Source organism: Ipomoea nil, unplaced genomic scaffold (genome assembly GCF_001879475.1).
Source record: "Ipomoea nil cultivar Tokyo-kokei standard unplaced genomic scaffold, Asagao_1.1 scaffold0865, whole genome shotgun sequence".
NCBI lineage: Eukaryota > Viridiplantae > Streptophyta > Magnoliopsida > Solanales > Convolvulaceae > Ipomoea > Ipomoea nil.
The window spans coordinates 928,542-955,289 of NW_017617293.1; the positions used below are offsets into that span (position 1 = coordinate 928,542).

The 26,748-nt window shown below is 34.4% G+C and overlaps 1 protein-coding gene and 2 long non-coding RNA genes across 3 annotated transcripts; 1 reads left to right on the top strand and 2 right to left on the bottom strand.

Annotated features, from left to right (window-relative positions):
• The first annotated feature begins 7,117 nt into the window (after positions 1-7,117).
• LOC109178687 lies at positions 7,118-13,492 on the top strand. Its single transcript, XR_002053752.1, has 2 exons — positions 7,118-7,272; positions 13,254-13,492. It is a non-coding gene; the product is annotated as an uncharacterized LOC109178687 (long non-coding RNA).
• A 7,327-nt stretch (positions 13,493-20,819) lies between these two features.
• LOC109178645 lies at positions 20,820-22,700 on the bottom strand. The gene is made up of 2 exons (XR_002053744.1): positions 21,292-22,700; positions 20,820-21,199 (listed from the first exon to the last, which is right to left on the bottom strand). It is a non-coding gene; the product is annotated as an uncharacterized LOC109178645 (long non-coding RNA).
• Positions 22,701-22,757: 57 nt separating this feature from the next.
• LOC109178644 (F-box protein At5g49610-like) lies at positions 22,758-24,559 on the bottom strand. Its single transcript, XM_019328180.1, has 2 exons — positions 23,215-24,559; positions 22,758-22,983 (listed from the first exon to the last, which is right to left on the bottom strand). Exons 1-2 carry the CDS (start codon positions 24,449-24,451, stop codon positions 22,955-22,957), a joined length of 1,266 nt encoding a protein of 421 aa, XP_019183725.1. The 5' UTR covers positions 24,452-24,559; the 3' UTR covers positions 22,758-22,954.
• Between the last annotated feature and the right edge of the window lie 2,189 nt (positions 24,560-26,748).

Here is a 26,748-nt window from a genome sequence, read left to right on the forward strand (position 1 = left end):
TGTGCATGCTGGTTTATTACCATGTGCAAGTTAGAACTTCAGGCTGTGCAACTGAGTTTGTGAGCCTGTGCATGCTAGTTTATTACCATGTGCAAGTTAGAACGTCAGGCTGTGCAACTGAGTTTGTGAGCCTGTGAAAGTTACGACTTAGCAATTATTAATGACTGACCTTGTAGTTGCCATGTATTATTTAGGGAAATTAAAGTTCATGAAAGTTACAACATGCATTTCAACTATTGTATCGTAACATATGTACATGATTTGATGTTTGTCTGGAGATTTTGTTTTTAAAAAGACGTATGAATAACCCAAAGGAAGATAAATGAGTGTGATGATTTAATGATGTCATGTGGTGTACTATGTATTCTGATACGAATCATATGTTACAGGTGAGTGCAGTGCACAGCCAACCAGTGAAAAGGAACCAGAAAAGGATTGCAGAATAGATATTAGTCCTGGAGGTACGAAATTTTGGTATACAGAATGCAATCGTAGTCTGACACCATATGAAGGCCAAATTTTTAATACAATGGAAGATGGAATCCAATTCTACACAGTGGTGTGTGCATTCGTGTACCGAGGTGTGAGCAACATACTGGATATTATTTAATAACAATGTAGTGCTATTTTTTTTTTAAATATGTATTTGATTACCCTGACGACCAGATTAGTATGATTACACCAAAGTCAATGACCAAGTGAATGGGAGCAAACCTTTAATTGTGTGCGTCTACGCGTTAGAGGGGGTGCGTCACGATTGGTGTGCTTTGATGAATGCGGGTGTGTGCAAATCACCGGCGGAACTTGTTTGAGGTATTAATATGTATTAAAACAATTTAATCATTCATTTAGAAAATGAGCGCATTAGTAATTAACAGTCGTGTGTGCGTAAAATGAGGTATGTGAAGTTATATTAAGTAAGAGACTGTTGTGCATTGTATAATGAAGGTGTGTGCAACTAACCGAGGGACCAAGATGAATTAATAATATGCAATGAAACAATTTAATCAGTCATAATGAATATATTAACTAACATAATATTATGCATGGAAGGGAGATAGCGTCCATCACGATAGGGAATAAAAGATGATGGATTTCTCTTTAATAGCTTTAGTCCATGTCATTTTAGCTGTAGTTCTTTATTATTCCAGTAACAGCAAGAGCATAACAACAAAATTAAAAATTGATAAAATTAAATTTCTAAACAATCGTCCTAGCAATATTGCACGATTGTTGAATGATATGTGTTTGCGATAGAGATAGGGAAGGAGAGTAACTTGATCACGCAGGGGCTTTGGAGGCTTTGGAGGTAGCTACACCGGGAGAATTTGAAGCTAGGAACAACCTCATCGGTGACGGCAGCAAGGTAGGCGGCAGCGGTTAGGCCGTTATGGCCACCACGGATCACCAATGCGTCCAATTTCTTCTCCTTCAAAGCTCGCTCCGAGTTCGCAGAAGAGCTGCCGCTCAATTTCCGGCACTGTCGCCACATTTCTTATAATTTGCTATCACCTCCGCTCCACTCTCTCTCTCTCTCTCAATTACCAGCTGCTTGTCGCGTGTGTGTATATATATATATATATATATATATATATATATATATATATATATATATATATATATATATATATATTGAAAGTGATACAGGACCATAAATATCGAGCACAGACCCATAAAATCGGCTAATCAATTCTTAATACCATAATAACAATATTAACAAAAGACAAACATGCCCCCTAACTCTAATAAAGACATAGCACGTGGGTTAATCATAGTGCAAATCTGAACCGTTCAATAATATTAATAAACGAACAAAATTGAGCCTCACAACCTCACCCAACAATAGTGACCTTACCGGATCCAAAATATATATATATATATATATATATATATATATATATATATATATATATATATATGTATATGTATATATATATATATATATATATATATGTGTGTGTGTATATATATATATACATATATGTGTATATATATATATATTATAAAAGCAAAATTCTCATATTTAATTTTTTCCGTCTAAACTTTTGTCGTCAATTAATTAAATATTTTATTGGTCAAATAATTAATAAAGCTTATTTAGTAAGAAAATGTAAAATGGAAGTTAACTAAAATTTATTAATTGGTAATATTATGTATGGTATTATATTCTATAATATAATTGGTAATATTATTGTTCAAGTATAATAGAAACCCTAATTTTAATTCGTAATATAATAAAAACCATAGCTGTGACCAGCCCTCTTAATTTATAATGTATACTATAATATAAAAAAAAAAAATCCTATTTACCTGAATTTCAGCCCAAACAATAGCAAATAGTAAATGTAAATTAAAAAATAAAAAAATAAAAAGGAACAGAAATATTCCACAATAATATTCTACATTATCAAATACAAATGGAACGGAAATTAGGTAAATTCAAAAATGAAATGAATATTAATAATTGACTGAAAATTAAAAATTAAAAAAAAAAAAACAATGACAATTAGGTTAATTGGAATGAGAAATAAATATTAATAATTGGATGGAAAAAAATATCCATAATTGACTAAAATGGAAAAGGAAATGGTTTGATCATTACTTTTAAATTTTTCTCTTTAATATTATACGGTAGAATAAATCAAATCACAATTATATCATAAATATTTCACAAATTTAAACAATGGAACGAAAATTAAAAATAGAACAAAAATATTTAAATAATAATATTCTACAACATCAAATAAAGGTAAATTTAAAATGAAAACAAAATATTGCATTAAGAATTTTCTACATCATCAATAGTAAAAATAATTTTTTTTTAATTACAAAGGAAGGGGATACCCACATATACTATCTACGCTTACACCAAAGCTCGAACCTAAGACATCCCACATAAGGGGCCAACTGGATACTAGTGGACCACAAGCCACTTGGTATAGTAAAGATAAATTAAAAATAGAACGAAAATTAAAAATGAAACGAAAATATTTCAATAATAATATTCTGCATCATCAGTTAAAATTGGAATGAAAATTATGTAAAAATATCACTGCATCTAATTTCTAATTAACTCATTGACTGAAAAAAGAAAAAAAATAATTGGATAATAATGAATATGATTTTATTAATTGACTGAAAATATAAAAGGAATAACTACAAATAAAAAATTATTCATAATTGACTAAAGTGAACAACAAATGGTCATATTATTTAATTTTTCCCGCCCAAACTTTTGTAGTCAATTAATTAAATATTTTATTGGTCAAATAATTAATAAAACTTATTTAGTAAGAAAATGTAAAATGGAAGTTAACTAAAATCTATTAATTGGTAATATTATGTATCGTGTTATATTCTATAATATAATTGGTAATATTATTGTTCAAGTATAATAGAAACCCTAATTTTAATTCGTAATATAATAAAAACCATAACTGTGATCAGCCCTCTTAATTTATAATGTATAATATAATTTTTAAAAAAAAATCCTATTTACCTGATTTTCAGCCCAAACAATAGCAAATAGTAAATGTAAATTAAAAAAAAAATAAAAAGGAACATAAATATTTCACAATAATATTCTAAATTATCAAATACAAATGGAACGGAAATTAGGTAAATTGAAAAATGAAATGAATATTAATAAGTGACTGAAAATTAAAAATTAAAAAAAGAATGAAAATTAGGTTAATTGGAAAGAGAAATAAATATTAATAATTGGATGGAAAAAAAAAGATCCATAATTGACTAAAATGGAAAAGGAAATGGTTAGATCATTACTTTTAAATTTTTCTCTATAATATTATACGGTAGAATAAATCAAATCACAATTATATCATAAATATTTCTCAAATTTAAACAATGTAACGGAAATTAAAAATAGAACAAAAATATTTAAATAATAATATTCTACAACATCAAATAAAGGTAAATTTAAGATGAAAACAAAATATTTCCTTAAGAATATTCTACATCATCAATAGTAAAAATAATTTTTTTTAATTACAAAGAAAGGGGATACCCACATATACTATCTACGCTTACACCAAAGCTCGAAACTAAGACATCCCACATAAGGGGCCAACTGCATACTAGTAGACCACAAGCCACTTGGTATAGTAAAGATAAATTAAAAATAGAACGAAAATTAAAAATGAAACGAAAATATTTCAATAATAATATTCTGCATCATCAGTTAAAATTGGAATGAAAATTATGTAAAAGTATCACTGCATCTGATTTCTAATTAACTCATTGACTGAAAAAGAAAAAAATAATTGGATAAAATGAATATGATATTACTAATTGACTGAAAATATAAAAGGAATGACTACAAATAAAAAATTATTCATAATTGACTAAAGTGAACAACAAATGGTCATATTATTTAATTTTTCCCGCCCAAACTTTTGTAGTCAATTAATTAAATATTTTATTGGTCAAATAATTAATAAAGCTTATTTAGTAAGAAAATGTAAAATGGAAGTTAACTAAAATCTATTAATTGGTAATATTATGTATGGTATTATATTCTATAATATAATTGGTAATATTATTGTTCAAGTATAATAGAAACCCTAATTTTAATTGAGTTAATACCCAAAATCGTCCTCGACTATAGTGGTTTTTCTCAATTTCGTCCTAAACGACTTTGGTGACCTAATATCGTCCCAGACTTTTGTGTTTCGCTCAATTTAGTCCTAGACTTTTGTGTTTTTGCTCAATTTAGTCCCTCATTTGTTATTCTGTCCATTTGGTGTTAAATAAATAGACAATTCAGTAATTTTAATATTGACATCTCTTTACTCATAGACATGTGAACTGCGAAATCCTTTTTCTTTTACGAATTACTCCCATAATTACTCCTAAAACTGCGAATATAAAATTTGATTTGCAAGTTCGGGAGTAATTCTGGGTGTAATTCGTACAAGAAAGAGGAATTTCGCACTTCACAAGTTGAAAGTAACGAGAGATCAATATTGACATTACTGAATTGTCCCTTTATTTAACACCAATTTGATGGAATAACAAATGGAGGACTAAATTAAGCGAAACACAAAAGTCTGGGACGATATTAGGTCACCAAAGTCGTTTAGGACGAAATTGAGAAAAACTACTATAGTCGAGGACGATTTTGGGTATTAACTCAATTTTAATTCGTAATATAATAAAATCATAACTTTGACCAGCCCTCTTAATTTATAATGTATACTATAATTAAAAACAAAATCTTATTTACCTGATTTTCAGCCCAAACAATAGCAAATAGTAAAGATAAATTTTAAAAAAATAGAAATTAAAAAGGAACAGAAATATTTCACAATAATATTCTACATTATCAAATACAAATGGAACGGAAATTAGGTAAATTGAAAAATGAAATGAATATTAATAATTGACTGAAAATTAAAAATTTAAAAAAAAAAAGAATGAAAATTAGGTTAATTGGAAAGAGAAATAAATATTAATAATTGGATGAAAAAAAAAAGATCCATAATTGACTAAAATGGAAAAGGAAATGATTAGATCATTACTTTTAAATTTTTCTCTATAATATTATACGGTAAAATAAATCAAATCACAATTATATCATAAATATTTCACAAATTTAAAAAATGGAACGGAAATTAAAAATAGAACGAAAATATTTCAATAATAATATTCTACATCATCAAGTAAAGGTAAATTTACAATGAAAATAAAATATTTCATTAAGAATATTCTACATCATCAATAGTAAAGGCATATTTTAAACAATAGTAAATATAAATTAAAAATAGAACGAAATTTAAAATGAAACAAAAATATTTCAATAATAATATTCTGCATCATCAGTTAAAATTGGAATGAAAATTATGTAAAAATATCACTGCATCTGATTTCTAATTAACTCATTGACTGAAAAAGAAAAAAATAATTGGATGAAAATGAATATGATATTACTAATTGACTGAAAATATAAAAGGATTGACTACAAATAAAAAAAATATTCATCATTGACTAAAGTGAACAACAAATGGTCATATTATTGCATTTTAATTAAAAATTGGACAGAAATATTTCAATAATAATATTCTACACCATCAATAGTAAATGCATATTTTAAACAATAGTAAAAGTAAATTAAAAATGGAACATAAATATTTTAATAATAATATTTTACACCATGAATTAAAAATAGAACGAAAATTAGGTAAAAATATCACTATATGTGATATTCTAATTGACTGACTAAAAGAAAATAAATAAAAAAAGAATAATTGGCTAAAAATGAATATGATATTACTAATTGACTGAAAATATAAAAGGATCACTAATTGACTGATATTCTACGATTATATATTTTCATCCGAGTCACCCATCTTAATAGACTGATGATGTTAACTATAGACGAGGATTGACAAGATTGTGTTGCTACTACTAATGTCGTATACAATGAGGTTTCAATAACGTGTTAATACAATCGGTGATATTATTTTTTTTAAATGACAAAATTGCTATATATCTAGACAAAAAAATATATTTTTCATACAAATGAATTAGGATAACAATTTATTCCTATAACTGAGTTGCTAAAGAATGAGCATGTTTGCCTAATTTATAAAAATACTAAATAATGATAAATAAAATTTTCAAAGTTACAGCACCGCATGCGTACATTTACAGATTAGCTATTAATTTGAGCAATTATTTGCTCAAATTCAAGCAATGATAACATCAAAACATTTAAACGATCCAAACCATATTTTCAATTGCACTATAATATTTGATATTCTAATTTAAATAATTATATATCAATTCAAATATTATTAATATATTACAATAAATTCATTCCGTGCATCGCACAAACGCAAATACTAGTGTGTGTGTGTTGGGGTTCAAGTGAGATATGACCTTAGGTGAGGATTGTGGATTTGTGTGATCCGTCAGATTAGAGAATCAAACGGTTAATATTGCACAAAGGGTAGATTAAAAACCCACTAAATGAGGTAATAACTTTAGAAGTAAATAATGTTAGTGGTAAAAAGGTAATTGAGAAATTAATTATGCATTAATGTGAAAGGAAGGGAGCGAAAAAACCGTGTCTTTTTTATTTAGGGTTAAAACAGCGAGGGTGAAAGAGAGGTGTCGGCATTGCACAGTGAACTCAACCAAATAACGGCCTGAAGAACAATTGTGAAGGGGCTTGCACACCATCGGAAGCAATGGCCAATGCAACACCTCGGAGAAGTCAACGGCGTGCATCCATTGAAGCGACAACTAAAATTCGTAAGAATCTCCGCCCAATTTTTTTTTTTTTTAATTTTTTTTTTATCGCAGAGCTGCCTGTAATATGCGATTCACTGACACTGGAATTGTATGTTTGTTTTTATTTAGTTAGTTTTTTTTTTGTGAATACAAAACCTTCCTTTCTGGGTGTGGCCGTGTGGGTGTTGTCAAGTGAATGTCACTTCGTGATAGTGACGGTGGGTATGGGAGGACCGGAGATTGACTGAGAAGGGGTTTGTGAATGCAGATTACGGGTTTTGTTTTTGTTTTTGTTTGTTTGTTTTTTTTTTTTTTTTTTTTTTTGGGGGGGGGGGGGGGGGGGGGGGGGTTGCAATTGTTTTGAATAAGAAATGCCGGTCATGGGGGTAGGAGTAGGCATATGTATGGGCGGTGTGACGTAGTTGGCCGAGAAGTGGCGGTGTGTGCAGTGAAAGTGTAAACACGGCTACGGAATGCACAGTAAAGCAGAGAACACAAGTTCTCTGCTAACTGTGCAGTGAAAGTAAAGAATGGAAAGCCGAGAGTGCATTTTAATACTATTTATTTATTTTTATTTGAATTTTTTGCTTGTTAATAAAAAATATGCCGATGTTGGAAAAAACGGACACAAAATGTCGTAGACCTGGACTACTGTTTTTTATAGGTTGAGTATGAAAGAATCCTGGGAGAATCGGTGACGTGCTCAAGACACTACCTTAAAAGCAAATATTGCCTGGGGACGGTTATAGTCTTACCGGTTGCTTTCGACCAGTTAACACCGAAGCTCATGATTGCAAAAGAGAAGAAGAGGAGAATAAGTTGAGTGATTAGAACTTAGGAAGAGCAGGGTATTTATAGTATTGGAAATACCCGCCCCTCCTCTCGCAGCCATTCGTTGTTCCGCGATTTTAGCTAGAGTTTGTGGTGTACATGCCCACAAAAATAGGAAGACTTATTCCAGCACAAATTAATGTGTGGATGGTAGATTTCTATATGAAATCTACCTCTAAAGGGGCAAAAAACTCGGAATTAAAACAAAGACCGGGTAAAATGTTGACCATACCGCGACGCGCGAACCGAGCCGTGCCGGGCGGGCGACGGCGGCGCGCGTGTGGGGTTCCCCTTTCCTTCTCTCTCTACAATAGTTTAAGTCTCCCAAATGGGTTGGTATTAAAAATGTGGGAAAGAGTCCCTTATTCTTCCAATGTGGGACAAGAGTGCCTTCCTTCTACTCCCAGGTAAGGCATGTACCTTAGCTTGCGAGTTTGGTGGACCGACTCGCAAAAGCCTGCAAAAAATTAGGCCTGAAAATTTTGCATGTGCATCCCTTGAAAAATGACTTCCCAAAAAGAGAAGGGGAGGTCATTTTCCCCCAAAACATACCTATTTTTCTTTGACTAATGCATCATTTTCCATTGACCTCATTTTCCCCCTTCTTACCAAACACTGAAAACTCGAAAAACATTTTTTGGAAATCATTTTCGGGTTTCCAAACGTACCCTTAATCGCCAATCGTTAATAACATATAATAAGTGTTAAAATATTTCTTAATTATAGATTATTTTGAACTAAATATGAATTTATCATAGCTTGTAAGGGCTTCCCCATTATGGGTTTCCATTTTTCTATGAAGAAAAAAAAATTCATTTGTCCTGATTTATCATCATTTTTGTTTAAAAAAAAAAGTAACAAATAAAAAAGCGCGCAGTGGACTCATGCATATCACGTATGCGGTGGATTCTCTCTCTCACCGAGCATATGTCTACTTTTACTAATACTTTTTTTTCTGTTTTCTATTGTATGAGGAAAAAAAACTCACTTTGATTTCTATGGATGGTGTTGCTAAAACAATAATAAAGCATAAGTACAAAATGATTACATATGTTTACATATTTCAAGAACTTATATAGATTTTATTGGATTTATATGATATTTTGATTTTGTTTTTATTTTTATTTTTATTTTTTTTTGAGAAAATTGTGTTTTTATTAATACACCAAAACACAACTCAAGTTGAATCACAAAAAACGCTAACTCCATGATGTCTTTAAATTCCTTCTGGACGGGCGGGTACTCAACATATAAGTGTTGGACTTAGAGTTGCTCATCGAACTAGAGTGGTATGAGTGACTTAAGTGGTAGCAAAAGTCTAGTATCTATTGATTAGTTATATATAATTCTGTAATAGCGTTTGGGGTGAGCAATTCCACCTTTTATCAAAGTCATCCAACATGGTAGCTCAAGTGGCAAATGAGCTCTCTTTGTGGGGTGAATTCCGGGATAACCCAGGTCCGATTCTCGTCACAAGTGACGATTCCTTTGGACCATCTCCTGTGTCTCTTGGAGCGAACGGACCAAGAAAGACCCGGACCACATTAAAGTGGTCGACACCAGCCATCCAATTTATGCAATTGTTAGCTTCATTATACGTTCTCCAATAAAACATCATTTAAAAATGTGGCACAGCTACCTCAAAGGCAATAGCCACTATTGTGAATTGTGATTAATGGCAACTGTGCACATCCATCACAAAGAGATAGCATTTCCATACAAATTTAGCATGATACAATTGTTTCGAAAGAGGCAAATGCATGTCTCACAAGCTTCAAAGCAAATCTGCTATAGGACCATACATAATGAGTATGAGTTGTAAAAGCATGCAAGCCCAATCTACAGTTGGGTTGCAAGAAATGTAATGATTCATGAATTTTCAACAGTTCAAGAACTCTAGATGGCAAAGACAAAATTATGATAGAATGGAGAAGATCATCCAGGCAACCAAGCTGGCAAATTTTTGTAATAAAAAAAAAAAAAAAATTAGTTATACCATAGGATAATAGCTTCAAGTACAATGGCACCGGCGTGGAACAGAAACTTCTGGAGGTTTCCTTTTCTCCCGGATGATAGCTTATTTGATTATGGGTAGTTTTTGGTGAACCTTTTACCATATGGAGTTCACAGCGCTATCTTGAGGTATGGGACCGATGCCACCTTGATGACCACTGTCAATCTGTCATAGTTGAAGATGGGCTGGAGCTGAGCCATATTGCGGCAAAACCTATCCTTCTGCACAGTTGAATAGCTCCTAAGATGGCTCACAAGCCAGCTACGAAGACAGAAAATTCTGAATAATCAATCATCCCTTCAAACGGGAGCTCAATAGGCACGGAACTCCTTGAACATGATCCTACTCGCACAGAAGTGACGAGTTGCTCCAGTGTCAATGATCCATTCTTCCGTGCCAGTCACCACATTTGCCTCCAGCGTCACAACCGCTGCTATGACTTCAGTCTCTTCCACCACGTTTGCTTGATGCTTGTTCTCTTGTTGAACGGTCCTTTGGTCGTTTGACCCCTTTCGTTGGTAGCATTGAGCCGCGCGATGACCGTTCTTCCCACAAACGTAACAAGGTCCTCCTTTCCCTTTCTTCTGGTTCTTGTTGTTTTTGAACTTGTTGTTATTGTTGACTTTGACTCCTCTTTTCCAGCCTTTATTTTGTCCACCATTTCTAGTTCTGGACCTATCACCTTTAACATCACTGGATTCAACCATGTTAGCTTTTAACGTACCAGAATTAGAAACAGACCTTTGTCGATATTCGTGCACTTGCTCGATAACTGGTTTCGTATCTACCATGCGATAGTTGAGCCACCGCCCAACCGTGTACTTTCTCCGGCCAGCATCATCAGCTCCATACTTCCTTTTGAGCATGTCCCAAATCTCCTTTGCGGATTTGTATTTTGCATATATGTCTAACAGGTTGTCAGACATGTGATGCAGCAGGAGATCGCGAACCGTTTTGTTGTCCCGCTCGAACTTAGCCCGGATATCTTGAGACTTGTCAACTGCGACAGGTGGTGGTGTGACAAACGCAGGGGTTCTAGGGGAGTCGTCCTCTGGTTGAGGATTAGTAGACTCAGCAGTTTTGGCTTCAGCAGGTTCAGGGACATACGTGAGAACGTATTCCAGCTCAGCAGATTCGATGTGTATGAGCATCTTGACTGCCCAACGACGGTAGTTTAGGCCGTCAAGAGGTTGAAGCTTGGCAAGGTCAGTTGCAGGCTTAGGTACGAAGGTCGACATGATAAGTGTATCCGAAGCTATTTGCTTTTAACTGTTGGAAAAAACGGACACAAAATGTCGTAGACCTGGGCTATTGTTTTTTATAGGCTGAGTATGAAAGAATCCTGGGAGAATCGGTGACGTGCGCAAGACACTACCTTAAAAGCAAATATTGCCCGGAGACAGTTATAGTCTTACCGGTTGCTTTCGACCAGTTAACACCGAAGCTCAGGATTGCAGAAGAGAAGAAGAGGAGAATAAGTTGAGTGATTAGAACTGAGGAAGAGCGGGGTATTTATAGTATTGGAAATACCCGCCCCTCCTCTCTCAGCCATTCATTGTTTCGCGATTTTAGCTAGAGTTTGTGGTGTACATGCCCACAAAAATAGGAAGACTTATTCCAGCACAAATTAATGTGTGGATGGTATGAAATCTACCTCTACACCGAAGCTCAGGATTGCAGAAGAGAAGAAGAGGAGAATAAGTTGAGTGATTAGAACTGAGGAAGAGCGGGGTATTTATAGTATTGGAAATACCCGCCCCTCCTCTCTCAGCCATTCATTGTTCCGCGATTTTAGCTAGAGTTTGTGGTGTACATGCCCACAAAAATAGGAAGACTTATTCCAGCACAAATTAATGTGTGGATGGTATGAAATCTACCTCTACACCGAAGCTCAGGATTGCAGAAGAGAAGAAGAGGAGAATAAGTTGAGTGATTAGAACTGAGGAAGAGCGGGGTATTTATAGTATTGGAAATACCCGCCCCTCCTCTCTCAGCCATTCATTGTTCCGCGATTTTAGCTAGAGTTTGTGGTGTACATGCCCACAAAAATAGGAAGACTTATTCCAGCACAAATTAATGTGTGGATGATATGAAATCTACCTCTAAAGGCGCAAAAAACTCGGAATTAAAACAAAGACCGGGTAAAACGCTGACCCTACCCCATCACACCGCGACATCCGAGTCGTACCGGGCGGGCGGCGGTGGCACGCGTGGGGTTCCTCTTTCCTTCTTTCTCTACAATAGTTCAAGTTTCCCAAATGGGTTGGTATTAAAAAGGTGGGAAAGAGTCCCTTATTCTTCCAATGTGGGACAAGAGTGCCTTCCTTCTACTCACTTGTTAAGACACCATCTTGAATGTAATCTCCAACAGCCGCAACCAGGCAACGGGAAGAGTAGTGTGTATTTGTGCATTTTAATACTGTGTGAGAGGGAAGATACATGGATGATGTTTGTAAATGGAGGGTAATAGGAAGCTAAACACGGCTTGCACTGCATATTTATTCCCAAAAAAAATATACTTTGTTGGTTGTGCATTGACAATGAAAGGTAGAAAGGAAAGGTGTTGTGTAGAATGTATAGTAGGAGGGTATTGTGTTCAGTTTAGGGGAATGTAGCATAAGTAAAGTCATGTATGGGATGCTGAAACAGGAAAAAATAAAGAGTTTGTGCAGTGTGAGTTTTGAGAGAAAGGTTAGCAATGAAAATGTTACAAAGTGTGTATAACCAGAAGTGGTAAAAGTTTAAAATGGAAAAAGTAAGAAAAAAAGTATAGTTTAAGTGATGGGGGGAAAGTATCAGTTGGTGTGGTAAAAGAAGTGAGCATGGTGGTATTAGAAACGTGTGCAAGAATAAAAGGAATATGTGGGTTGCATAATGTGCAATTGATGAATTTTAATGGTCATTGTGCATAAAAGGAGTTGGTCTTTGTGCAATCAACTATATAGAATGTGCATCTATGCCTGGAATACTAGTGCATGCATTAACTATCTTTCTGTGTAATGGTAGTGGTTTTCAGTGTGTATTCATTACAGTATACAATGTGCATTCGTATGTATAGCGTGCATTTTGAATATACAGTAGAATGAGTGATTTGGCATGATAGTCCGGGATGCATAGTCGAATTGAATTACTAATTATATTTATGTTATGCAAGCAGAAGGACATGGTGGGTACTTTTCTAGATGATGTCCGAGACTATGAGAGAGCAGCGAGAGTTCTATTGCTGGAGCTAAAAAGAATGCAAATGCGTTGGAGGGATATGAAGAAGTTTTGATGAATTGGCCAAGATTCAATTGAATGTAATAATTTATTTTACTACTACTTATGTTTGAAAGTGCCACGAACTATGTAGACAACCATGTGACTATTTAATTTTGAAAGTCTTAGACTATTAAATATGCTAATTTTGATAAGGAAAAATGAAATTCAGATTGAATATTAAACATGTTTACTTTTTTTGGAAGTGCAACTAGTGTGCTTATACTAAGGTTTATAATTTTTATGAGGGAAGTTATTTTGAATGTGAAAATTGTTATGCGTGGTGTCATTTTGAGTAGAGTTCATGAACACTTTGAGAAACTCCCAAAAGGATTGGAATTAATTAAAGTGGTGGGATGAATTTTGTTATATTCGGTAATGAAATTGCCATTGAAGATGCGAAATTGAAAGCTATAATACATGAAGTCCAAGTTTTTAAAGTAGTAGAATATGTACTCAATATAGCGGAATCAAAATCAAAACTGAAAGTGTCCAGAGGTGCACCCGCGTGGTGTTACATGGTGCAAGCATAAAGAATCAACGTGTGACACTGCACCCAATAAGTTATTCATTGTGCAAGGAAGGTATAAAATGAAGTAAATTAATTGAACCGCACTTCAAACACGGTGTTTTAAAAAAAAAAAAAAAAAAAAAAAAAAAAAAAAAAGCCACCACAATAAAGGTACATGGAAGTTAAGCAAAAAATGAAATTGTGTTAAACCAAAAATAATAAATTAAATTCGTGGTCAAATTACGTTTGCGACTTTTCCTTGCCCAGGGGCAGGTACGACTGTTATGGCCGTAATCATCACATGTGTGACATTGTCATTGACGACATTTGGACTTCTCCACAGCTAACTCCCTAGTGCTTTTGAACCGTTTGCCACAGCATTTGTTATTAGAGTGAGAAGGAGGACGAATGGCAACTTGGTCTACAGCCGAAGTACCACAAAAACTGTTGTCAGAAATGCACATTGTTGCATTGCTTTCGCACAAACGAATAAAAAATGGTTGACGAAAAAGCTAAAACGACAATGATTCAAACCTACGCAGACACACATTGCACGAAATGCTTTGGCTAAAAAACAAACACCATAGACATACGATAATGGGCAAAATCCAGCAAACTATAACTACAAATCAAACATAAATTTTCAAAAAGCAACAAAAACAATATTAAATACTGGTATTTTTAACACATTATATATGAGTCAAAAACCAACAACGAACAAACAACAAAAATTCGATGCACAAACGTAATAGTTCTGAATGCTCACTGCTGTGAAAAAAAAAAAAAAAAAAAAAAAAAGAATGCACTACAAATGAACAAAAAAAATGAACCGCCACAGTTTAGATATATGAAAACCATTATTCCCAACAAAAATAATCATTACAATAAATAGATTAAAAAACAATAAACCACGCCGGTAGATAATAACACAATGACAGTAAAGACTGCACGCATCGAGAACCCAAAACCAAAATGTACCCCACCACAACCACAACGCTTATCTTAAACCTTAGCACATAATTATGCACAAAAACAATAAATAATGATGCACAATAAATATATATTAAAAACAAACGAAAACACAAACCTTGAGAATCCATAGCCTAAAGCGCATAGAGAATAAAGCAAAAAAAAAAACAAAAAAAATCCCTAATCTTTGTCAAAACACAGTATATAGAAAGATGTAAGCTGAATCACCATATGAATGAAAAATATCTTTAATTGCCAAATTTAATTCACCTAAAAATAAGCAGATCAGCCGAAAAGAAAAAACAAATAAAGGAAAAAAAATTGCAAAGTCTAAAAAGCCCCTAAACTAAAGTGACAGTAAAAATGGAAAAAATCAATCCAAAACTAGATGAAAAAATAATAGCCATAGATTAAACTAAAATCAAAGGTCAAAATTCGTCCACATTCCACGTGAGAAACATGACCTTATTTGATCCCCAATAAATAAATAAATATATATATATATATATATATATATATATATATATATATATATATATATATATATATATATTGTTACACAGCAAGGCAGCGTACTTAACCCTAACATATGTTACAGTGTAACATATGTTTTTTTTTTTTTTTTTTTTTTTTGCGCGGGCTACGGGTCAATTCCGACCCTTCCCATTAGACCTGCAATTTTCGCACCTATTTTTCAATGACCCTAACCCGCCCCACTGTGGGGTGGAGGGCAAATTATGTTGTGCATCCGTATGCACCATGCATGGTGCATATGGATTCAAAAACGATGTCGTTTTGCATCAAAACACGCGTCCTACTTAAAAAAAAAAAATCAATTTCGATTCCCAGCAACATTATTTTGTTCATTTTTTAGTTCATTCATTCTGAATTTTTAGTTTTGAAATTATGGATATGTAGGTGTGCAATTCTGGATTTATAGTTATGAAATTATGGATGTGTAATTATATATGCATGGTGTAGTTATGCAATTCTGGATTTTATAGTTATGAAGTTATGGATGTATAGTTATGCAACTCTGGATGTATAATTATGCAATTCTGGATGTATAGTTATGAAGTTACGGATGTGTAGTTATGCAATTCTGGATTTATAGTTATGAAATTTTGGATGTGTAGTTATGTAATTCTGGATGTATAGTTATGAAATTATGGATGTGTAGTTATGCAATTCTTAATTCTTTTTTTTTTTTTTAAGTTAGACATTAAAACGACGCCGTTTATGCATCCGTATGCACCATGCACGGTGCATACGGATGCACAACATAACGATTGGGGGTGGAGGCGGGCAAACCGGCAGGCTTCGGCCCACTTTGGCAGTACTATGTGTGTGTGTGTATATATATACATTTTAAAAAATATTGTTTTAAAAAAAAATTTAAATATGAAAAAGTTAATATTATTTGTAGGCTTTATTTTTTTTTTTTTTTGAACTTTGAATTCAATATATATATATATATATATATATATATATATATATATATATATATATATATATATATATATATATATATATATATATATATATATATATACAGCGGGTCCCGTCAACCCGCATGGGACGGGCTTTGGTTGCATGTACCTTAGCTTGCGAGTTTGGTGGACCGACTCGCAAAAGCCTGCAAAAAATTTGGCCTGAAAATTTTGCATGTGCATCCCTTGAAAAATGACTTCCCAAAAAGAAAAGGGGAGGTCATTTTCCCCCAAAACATACCTATTTTTCTTTGACTAATGCATCATTTTCCATTGACCTCATTTTCTCTCTTCTTACCAAACACTGAAAACTCGAAAAACATTTTTTGGAAATCATTTTCGGGTTTCCAAACGTACCCTTAATCGCCAATTGTTAATAACATATAATAAGTGTTAAAATATTTCTTAATTATAGATTATTTTGAACTAAATATGAATTTATCATAGTTTGTAAGGGCTTCCCCATTAGGGGTTTCCATTTTTCTATGAAGAAAAAAAAATTCATTTGTCCTGATTTATCATCATTTTTGTTTTAAAAAAAAGTAACAAATAAAAAAGCGCGCAGTGGACTCATGCATATCACGCATGCGGTGGATTCTCTCTCTCACCGAGCATATGTCTACTTTTACTAATACTTTTTTTTCTGTTTTCTATTGTATGAGGAAAAAAAACTCACTTTGATTTCTATGGATGGTGTTGCTAAAACAATAATAAAGCATAAGTACAAAATGATTACATATGTTTACATATTTCAAGAACTTATATAGATTTTATTGGATTTATATGATATTTTGATTTTGTTTTTATTTTGATTTTTATTTTTTTTTGAGAAAATTGTGTTTTTATTAATACACCAAAACACAACTCAAGTTGAATCACAAAAAACGCTAACTCCATGATGTCTTTAAATTCCTTCTGGACGGGCGGGTACTCAACATATAAGTGTTGGACTTAGAGTTGCTCATCGAACTAGAGTGGTATGAGTGACTTAAGTGGTAGCAAAAGTCTAGTATCTATTGATTAGTTATATATAATTCTGTAATAGCGTTTGGGGTGAGCAATTCCACCTTTTATCAAAGTCATCCAACATGGTAGCTCAAGTGGCAAATGAGCTCTCTTTGTGGGGTGAATTCCGGAATAACCCAGGTCCGATTCTCGTCACAAGTGACGATTCCTTTGGACCATCTCCTGTGTCTCTTGGAGCGAACGGACCAAGAAAGACCCGGACCACATTAAAGTGGTTGACACCAGCCATCCAATTTATGCAATTGTTAGCTTCATTATACGTTCTCCAATAAAACATCATTTAAAAATGTGGCACAGCTACCTCAAAGGCAATAGCCACTATTGTGAATTGTGATTAATGGCAACTGTGCACATCCATCACAAAGAGATAGCATTTCCATACAAATTTAGCATGATACAATTGTTTCGAAAGAGGCAAATGCATGTCTCACAAGCTTTAAAGCAAATCTGCTATAGGACCATACATAATGAGTATGAGTTGTAAAAGCATGCAAGCCCAATCTACAGTTGGGTTGCAAGAAATGTAATGATTCATGAATTTTCAACAGTTCAAGAACTCAATTCTGATAGAATGGAGAGGATCATCCAGGGAACCAAGCTGGCAAATTTTGGTAATAAATAAAAAAATAGCATAGGATAATAGCTTCAAGTACAATGGCACCGGCGTGGAACAGAAACTTCTGGAGGTTTCCTTTTCTCCCGGATGATAGCTTATTTGATTATGGGTAGTTTTTGGTGAACCTTTTACCATATGACCTTGATGACCACTGTCAATCTGTCATAGTTGAAGATGGGCTGGAGCTGAGCCATATTGCGCCAAAACCTATCCTTCTGCACACTTGAATAGCTCCTAAGATGGCTCACAAGCCAGCTACGAAGACAGAAAATTCTGAATAATCAATCATCTCTTCAAACGGGAGCTCAATATTGTCGCTAACAATGACAGGGATACACAGACTTTGGATGGCATCGCATAGTCTGCATGATGTGGGTGTATCTCCCACTGGGTGCAAGCAGAACTCTGACGTTCCGGTGGCATTTGGAAAACCTTCTTCCATTACTACTCCATGCTCATTAACCAGCAAGTCGCATAGTTTTTCTCGAACAGGCCCTCCATGTAGGTTGTTAGAAGACAATCAAGCTCAAGCTGAAAACAAGACTTAATCTTTTAGTCTTTCAGGTTTTATTGTGCCTAGCTGTTAAGTTAGTTAGAAGCAGTTAAAACTGTTTTTACTATTCACAGTTTGTTACTTAGTGATCTCAGCAAAGTAGTTAGCTTTCTTTTCTTGCTCTAAGACTCTCTGTATATAAGCTGTAAGCTACCCCTTCTCTAAGATGATGATAATAAAAACCTTTCCTCCAAATCCTTTCACCTCTCTTTCTTGTTATGGTATCAGAGCTCTAAATGCTCAACAATGGAGTGGACGTTACCATCAACCAATGCAGTACGACCACCAGGAACCTCAAATTCAATACCTCACCCAAATTCCACTGAGAATCCAATCCCTAACCTAATTCCGACACCAATAGGATCCAAAGCTGCTGTGAATGAACCTATTTTCAACCCCAATGACACCATCAGTCCCTATCACCTCCATGCCAACGAGAATCCATCACTTGAATTGGTATCAGCTGCGTTGGATGGAAGCAATTATCATGAATGGGCACATGCGATGAAAATTGCTTTATCCTCAAAGAACAAATTCAGTTTTGTCAATGGAACTATCAAGGCACCAAATGCATATGATCCCAAGTATTTCTTCTGGGATCGTTGCAACAACATGGTAGTGTCCTGGATAGCTTGAGTCCTATCTCTAACAATTGCTCGAAGCGTGTTGTGGATTGATACGGCAGAAGGAGTATGGCTAGATTTGAAGAAGAGGTTTAGTAAACAAGACGTATTCTAAATAGCAGAAATCAAGGCCAAGATCTATCAAACCAAGCAAGGTAACAGTGATGTAAATGAGTACTTCACTAAATTGAAACTGCTTTGGGATGAACTCTTGATTTTAAGGCCTGCTCCTAACTGCATTTGTGCTCAGAAGTGTAAATGCAGTGATGAATTTATGCACAAAACTGCTATTAATGTTGAGAATGACATGTTGTGTGCTTTCTTGATTGGTCTTGATGACAAGTACACTGGGGCAAGGAATCAAATAATGTTAATGAGGCCCTTACTAGAGGTAGGAGAGGCTTACTCTATGATATCCCAGCAAGAAAGGCAGTTCTGCTTGGGTATCAATCCTATTAATCCTTTTGGGAACCTCACCGATAATGTAGCAGGCAGTGCCATGTTCACCAGAGGAGAAAGACAACACTCTAATACCAAGCCTAGGGTGGTATGTAGCTATTGTGGCTTCACATGACATACTATAGAGAAATGCTATAAAAAGCATGGATATCCTCCAGGGTGGAAACCTAGAGGAAAGAATGTTAGATCAGCCGACCAAGTTCAACAAGTTCAGAGCAACACACAAGAGGCCAGTAATAATGAGTTCCAAGATGGTTACAGAAAATATCTAGAGTTTCTTGAATATGTACAGAAGGAAAGACATACTCCCCTGGACACTGGCTTTGCATCTCAAAAGCCCCAAGCAAACTTCATAGCTGCATCACAGTCAGATCAAGTCCCTCATATCAGTATTGTCTCAGCCAATTTTATCCCAAGTACAGAAAAAGGTAAGGCTACTTCCTATCATGTCAATAAATATAGAAATCAGTGGATTATTGACAGTGGTGCCACACACCATATAGTGTGTGACAAAAACCTACTCACAAATTCTAGTAGGACTCATGGAAAATATGTAGCCTTACCTAATGGAGACAAGGTTGCAATCACACATATTGGATCTGTTCCAAACTTCCAATGTTTCAATACAATCTAATATCGATAGGGGAATTGGTCAGGTCCTCAAACTGTCAAGTAATGATGAACTCTAACAAGTGCATAATACATGACCTACATCTTGGGAGGATGATTGGCACTGCTGAGCTAAGGGATGGTTTATATTACCTAGCCCCATCAGAAGACATTTCCATACATTGTGCACCTCTAGTCAATCTAGTAAACAATAACATCTGGCATATTAGACTAGGGCATGCTTCCTATTGAAAATTGAGATTGTTGCAATCTCTAAATGTAAATGTAAATGTGAATGCTGAAAAAGGTGATGTATGTGATTGCTGCCATATGGCCAAATAGAAAAGGTTACCATTTTATAACAGTCAGTCTTCTACTTCAGAATGCTTTCAACTTGTACACATGGATATCTGGGGACCATATCATGTTAAAACTATGCTTGGAGTCTTGGACATCAATATTTTCTTACCATTGTAGATGATTTTAGCAGGAATACATGGGTGCATCTCATGAGAGCAAAGGATGAAGTAAAACAACTCATACAAAGTTTCTGTGCTATGGTATACACTCAGTTTGGAAAGAGGGTAAAATGTTTGAGATCAGACAATGGAAAAGAATTCACAATGTCAGAGTTCTATTCACAGACAAGGATATTACATCAAACCTCCTGTATATACACCCCCCAACAAAACAGTGTAGTGGAAATGAAGCATGGTCACATTTTGTCCACAGCCAGAGCTTTAAAAACTCAAGCCAACCTGCCTAATTATTTTTGGGGAGAGTGCATTTTACATGTTGTATACATAATCAATAGACTACCTTCTGCATATTTCTGGGAACAGCTTTGATTTCTTGGAAGGCAAAGAAACAATTAACTATGTCAAGGTCCTCCTCAGAGGCTGAATATAGGGCAATTGCTGCAACCTTTTGTGAGATTCAGTGGCTATGTTACTTGTTGAAAGCCTTGGAAGTTAATCTTCATACACCTGCTGTTATGTTCACTGATAGCAAGTCAGCAATAGCTATAGCTGAAAATCCTGTGTTCCATGAAAGAACAAAACATATTGAGCTAGATTGTCACCTCATAAAGGAAAAATTGCAGAGTGGAGTAATCAAGCTGCTACATGTTTCATCCCAAAGTCAGCTAGCTAATGTGTTCACCAAACCTCATTCTCCATCAAGTTTCATGTCCTACATATCCAAGTTTGGCCTACATAATATGTATGATCCAGCTTGCGGGGATGTTAGAAGACAATCAAGCTCAAGCTGAAAACAAGACTTAATCTTTTAGTGTTTCAGGTTTTACTGTGCCTAGCTGTTAAGTTAGTTAGAAGCAGTTAAAACTGTTTTTACTATTCACAGTTTGTTACTTAGTGATCTCAGCAAAGTAGTTAGCTTTCTTTTCTTGCTCTAAGACTCTCTGTATATAAGCTGTAAGCTACCCCTACTGTAAGATGATGATAATAAAACCTTTCTTCCAAATCCTTTCACCTCTTTCTTGTTATAGGTAGAAACATAAACAAAAGTTGGGCACACAGAAAACAAAACTGGATTCAGGGCCAAATCTATGGCTATAAATTGAAAAATTATATCATATAAATTCTTATTATATACTCAATTAATACTAATTTTTCCCAAATATTTAATATTCAAAATTCTGGATCAGCTACTGGCTGGATTCAATTGGTTTTACCAAGAAACAAAGTATGATGGATGAAAATGAGCAGAGTTGGGGTGTGCTTTGGTTAAATAAAAGCCTAGGTCGGTATTCTAGAATTACATATGAACCTACAATTATTCAAACATATTAATACTTACAAGTTTATAAAATGTTATAAATAGTTCATAACAAGTTCAATTCAAACATAATAACTAGTCTAGAATCACACAAAAATCAATATCATAAGTCCCCTGAAATTTTTTTACCCCATTCCCAGTTCCCACACAGCTTTCCAACATCTCTCAATTATGGTAAGGAGTTGAATCCCAACTTTGGAGGCTTTCTTTGAGCCACAAATTTTCAAAAATGAACCTATAAGTAGTTACGCCGCCTTGAAGTAGAGATATTTAGGTGGAGATACAGTGCGAGATGATTGCTCTTCGAAGCTTCAACCGATGTAGCCCTAGTGTTCAGAAATCAGAGGTTAAGATCCTATCTAATTTGGCTTAAATCCAGTTTTGTGAACCCCTCCATTTCTCCAGTGTATTGGTTAATTGGTATCTCCCTGGAATTCGAAGTCCCTTAGACTGCTTCCCTCAACTGCTGCCCTGAAACCTTTTATGAGCCAATTGGGTTGGGGGTTTCCTCCACGTTTTTCTGCAGACTTAAACTACACTTTTTGCTACAATCTAATTAGCTTCCTAGTTTTGGTCTTACAGCTGCTAGGACAAGGTAAGTTTGTGAAAATAGTTATGAACTAAAATAACACAATGACCAATTGGGGGGAGGGGGCATCTAATATGCTTACCATCATATCATATCATTAACAAATGGAAGTTGTTTTATTCCATCAATAAAATAAAAGAAAGGTGGAACTTTCTCCCCGGCCTTCAGATTACAGAATGTAAATCCCAAAACGGGTAGACGAATAAAACAATACTTTTAGAAATGTAACTAAATAAAATTAGATTAATACCTACCATATAAAATTAATGAAACAAGAAAGAACGTTTTTTTTGTTGTTCGAATAGAGATGACGGGAGGATGTGAGAAAACTCTATATCTACCTTTCACCCTTTTTTTTCTATGAATTCCCGAGAGTATTTTCATTATCTGCAATTATAGCATGTAAAGATATTAGGATGAGAAGAAAAAGAAGATCCAAATTCAACATTATTGATACAACTAACTATAATCCAAAGAAAATGTGCTAGCCTTATATGCCTATATAATAAGAAGCTAGCTAAATTAAGGGGAGCAATTATAAGCTAAGGTAAGGAACTAGAATGAGAAAAACAGGCATAGAAAGAAAGATATTGGAACTACTGTTTAACTACTACTTACTTTGAATTTTGCTGGTTAGTGGTGGTACTGGTGTTGGCCACCACTGATCAGTAAGCCAATGGACAATCCCATTAGCAACCCACCACCCAGAAGAAGAAGAAGAAGAAGAATTGGTCCAATAAAAAGTACCCCCGTTTGTGTAGGAAAATCCTGTCTCTCTAATTTTAGGATCAAGATTAATTATAAGATCAGGATCCGGGAGACGCGGAGTTGTTCTAAGGCGAAGTTTGTGCACCAAACTCCACTTCCCCATGTTGTAGTCCTGCAGCTCCCATATATAATATACGGGATCTTCTAACCAAATACCCCACACATATGTTACACGAATACGATCATGAAATAGTCCAATGGTTTGGGGGCCGATATCTGCAGCTATCATATCAGCTGGCATATCAATATCAATTACACGGGAAAATCTTTGGGGACAATTATAGGGATCATACACAAGAACAAACCCAGAAATGAGCCAATGTAGCAACCCTTTATAGGCGACAAGAGTTGTAGAAGAAAGGACTCGATACCTTACGGCCCGAGGTGATGAAACCATAAGACTTTTCCATTCACCTTCCTCAGACAAGAAGAGTTGAGCTTTGAATTCGAACTGGGAATGGATGGGACTAACTGGAATAATACAAATTCGAACCACCATAAATTTATAGGGAGAATTGTTGTGGGTGGTGCAAAGGGAACAGGGCGCAGGAACGCAAAGGAAGCCAGTGGCAATTGCGACCCACCTTCTGTATTTCAATTGAAATTGTGGGGCAGGAGGAAGAGCAACCCACTGATTGGTTAGCGGATTACAGACATAATAGAATATGGTTTGGGACATGGGGCAGGTGGAGGTCCGGGTGGAGCATAGAATTAAATCAGCACACGAACCCACCACTCTAATGCTGCTTTGGGGACAGGGAAGGAAACTTAAATCGAGTCTGTGAAAGCCGCCGCCGCGAACCAACAAACCGCAGTCATGTGCAGTTTGGAATATAAAGCAGCCAGACGAAGATGAGGGATGAGGAATTGGCGGAAGGGATGGGTCATGGCGTCGGTGATGGAAAAAAGTAATGAAATACTGAGAAGAGATAAGAGAACACCAGCTCTTGCATACCAATTTCAATTCAATAACTGCTCTGTTGGGAAGCCTGCCCAGGATTTCAACTAACAAACCCTCGCCCAGATTACTGAAGAAATCGGAGGAATCTGATAATTTCATCAACTTCGCGTCCTCACGCCGATCCATGCCCCTGCGTACGATCTGTGATACCAATTCTCCCAAAACCTTGCAAACCAATCGCACTTTACCTATCAATTTGGTGAGAGTTTCAGAGACAATATTCACTTCACCTATCCATCCAAACGGGTTCAACTTTCAATCGGTATAACTTATAAGATGACCATGCTCCAAATTATATCGTGCACAAGGACCCAAAACGACATCGTTTCTATGAATTGGGTGAGTCGAGGCGATGATATTTGTTCGTCCGTTCAATCCCGTTACAATTTTATTTTTTTGTATTTACATGGATTATATTAAGAGTTTATGTATAATTATGTTAAAAGTTTATATGTATTATGTTAAAAGTTTATGTGTATTCTGTCATTATGTTTAAGAGTTTATGCATATTATGTATTATGTTAGATTATGTGTATTATGTTAGGAGTTTATGTGTATTCTACCATACAATTCTGTATATACAAAACAATGAATTTTTGGCGCCCCGGTGCACGATATAACCATTGTGAAAAGACAGCTATTTTTTAGGTTGGTCCTAATCATTTTATAAGTAAAACAAAACAAACATATATATATATAAAGTTAATACTCTTTCTGTATCATTTTATGTGTCTAGTTCGATTAACGATGCTTGACTTAAGTTATTTTTATTTTTAATTTTTCATAATATTAAGTTTAGTATTAGTATATAAAATTTATATATTTAAAAATAATATTAAACACAAAAAATTAAATTTAAAATAAGTAAAAGATACTAAAGAAAATAAACAAATAATAAAAAGTTTATTTGACCAATGAATAGTAAGTAGGATAAATAAAGTAATGGGACAGAATGAGTATTATTTTTATGTTTAAAATTTAAATTATAAAAAAAATACTTGTTCTATTAAATAACTTGAAACAATATTTATAAGTTTTTTAAAAAATTATATACACTGGGGAAGGGAAGGAGTTTTTTGCACTTGTGGTCCCACGACTATGGTGTCACTAACAACTTTGATCCACGACTTTTAAAACTTGTAGAATTGATCCATGACTATAACTTTTTTAGCAAATTTGGTCCTTCCGGTGTATTTTCTGTTCAATTTTACTGGAAAATTTTACTCCACATTTTGGCAAATTTACTCCCATGTTAAAATAGGAGTAAAATTTTCTGGCAAAAATTGAATGGAAAATGTACCGGAATGATCAAATTTGCTAAGAAAGTCATAGTCATGGACCAATTCTACAAATTTTAAAAGTTGCGGATCAAAATTGTTAGTGACACCATAGTCGTGGGACTAAAAGTACAAAAAAACTCGGAAGGGGAGCCTTGGGGAACTTTACAGTCAGCTCTGCGGTTGGGAAGGCTGCTGCTCCGAAGGCCTCCCAAGTAAAATAACGGCTTGGTGGATTTGGAGATGGAGAAATGGTGCTATCTTCAACTCCATAGTGAAACCTCTGCTGTTCAAGAGAGATCGAGTGGTTAAAATCCCAGGTTGATGAAGTTAACAGAGCCTTTGCAAGAGCGAATGGAAGGGGCGGAAAACCTCAAAAGAACTGGCCACATGGAGCAAGTTGTGTTGGTCCAAGCCACAGGCTGGATTTGTAAAGATGAATGTAGATGGTGTGGCGAACCAGGACTTCTCAAGAGCAAGTGGTGGCGGCGTGCTATGCAATGAGTCTAGAGAATGGGTGCATACATCACTTCTTTAATTTAAAATTATGTGTCAACAATGTCTTTATTAAAAAAAAAATTATTTATTATTAATAAATTAATTAAGAGAAATAATTTCATTAGTTATATTGCCTTTATTTTTCTCCAATTTAAAAACTATTTACATTAAAATTCATCAATTGATTATATTCACTATATTGTCTATTATCTTTTTTGGTACACTATTGTTTAATTAAATATCAAAGTTATAATACAAAATAATGCTATATATTTATTTACCTATTAATACCATGAAAATATATATATATATATATATATATATATATATATATATATATATATATATATATATATATATATATATAATTGAGTCAATCATATTAACTACTTGGGAGATTCGTTGACAAATAGAGTATTCAAATCACACAACAAATTGAAGTGGGAAACTACCCCACAATGTCCTTGTTTGGCAATCAGCCGTTAGCGGTTAGCGTTAGCGGATTGTGTTAGCAGTTAGCAAATAGTGAATTATATTAACGAGTTTGACCATCGAATTATATCAATGGTTGGTAAAATGATATTTGAAAAAATTAACTGTTTAGATTAACATGTAAAATGACCTAATATATTTCATAACAATAATAAT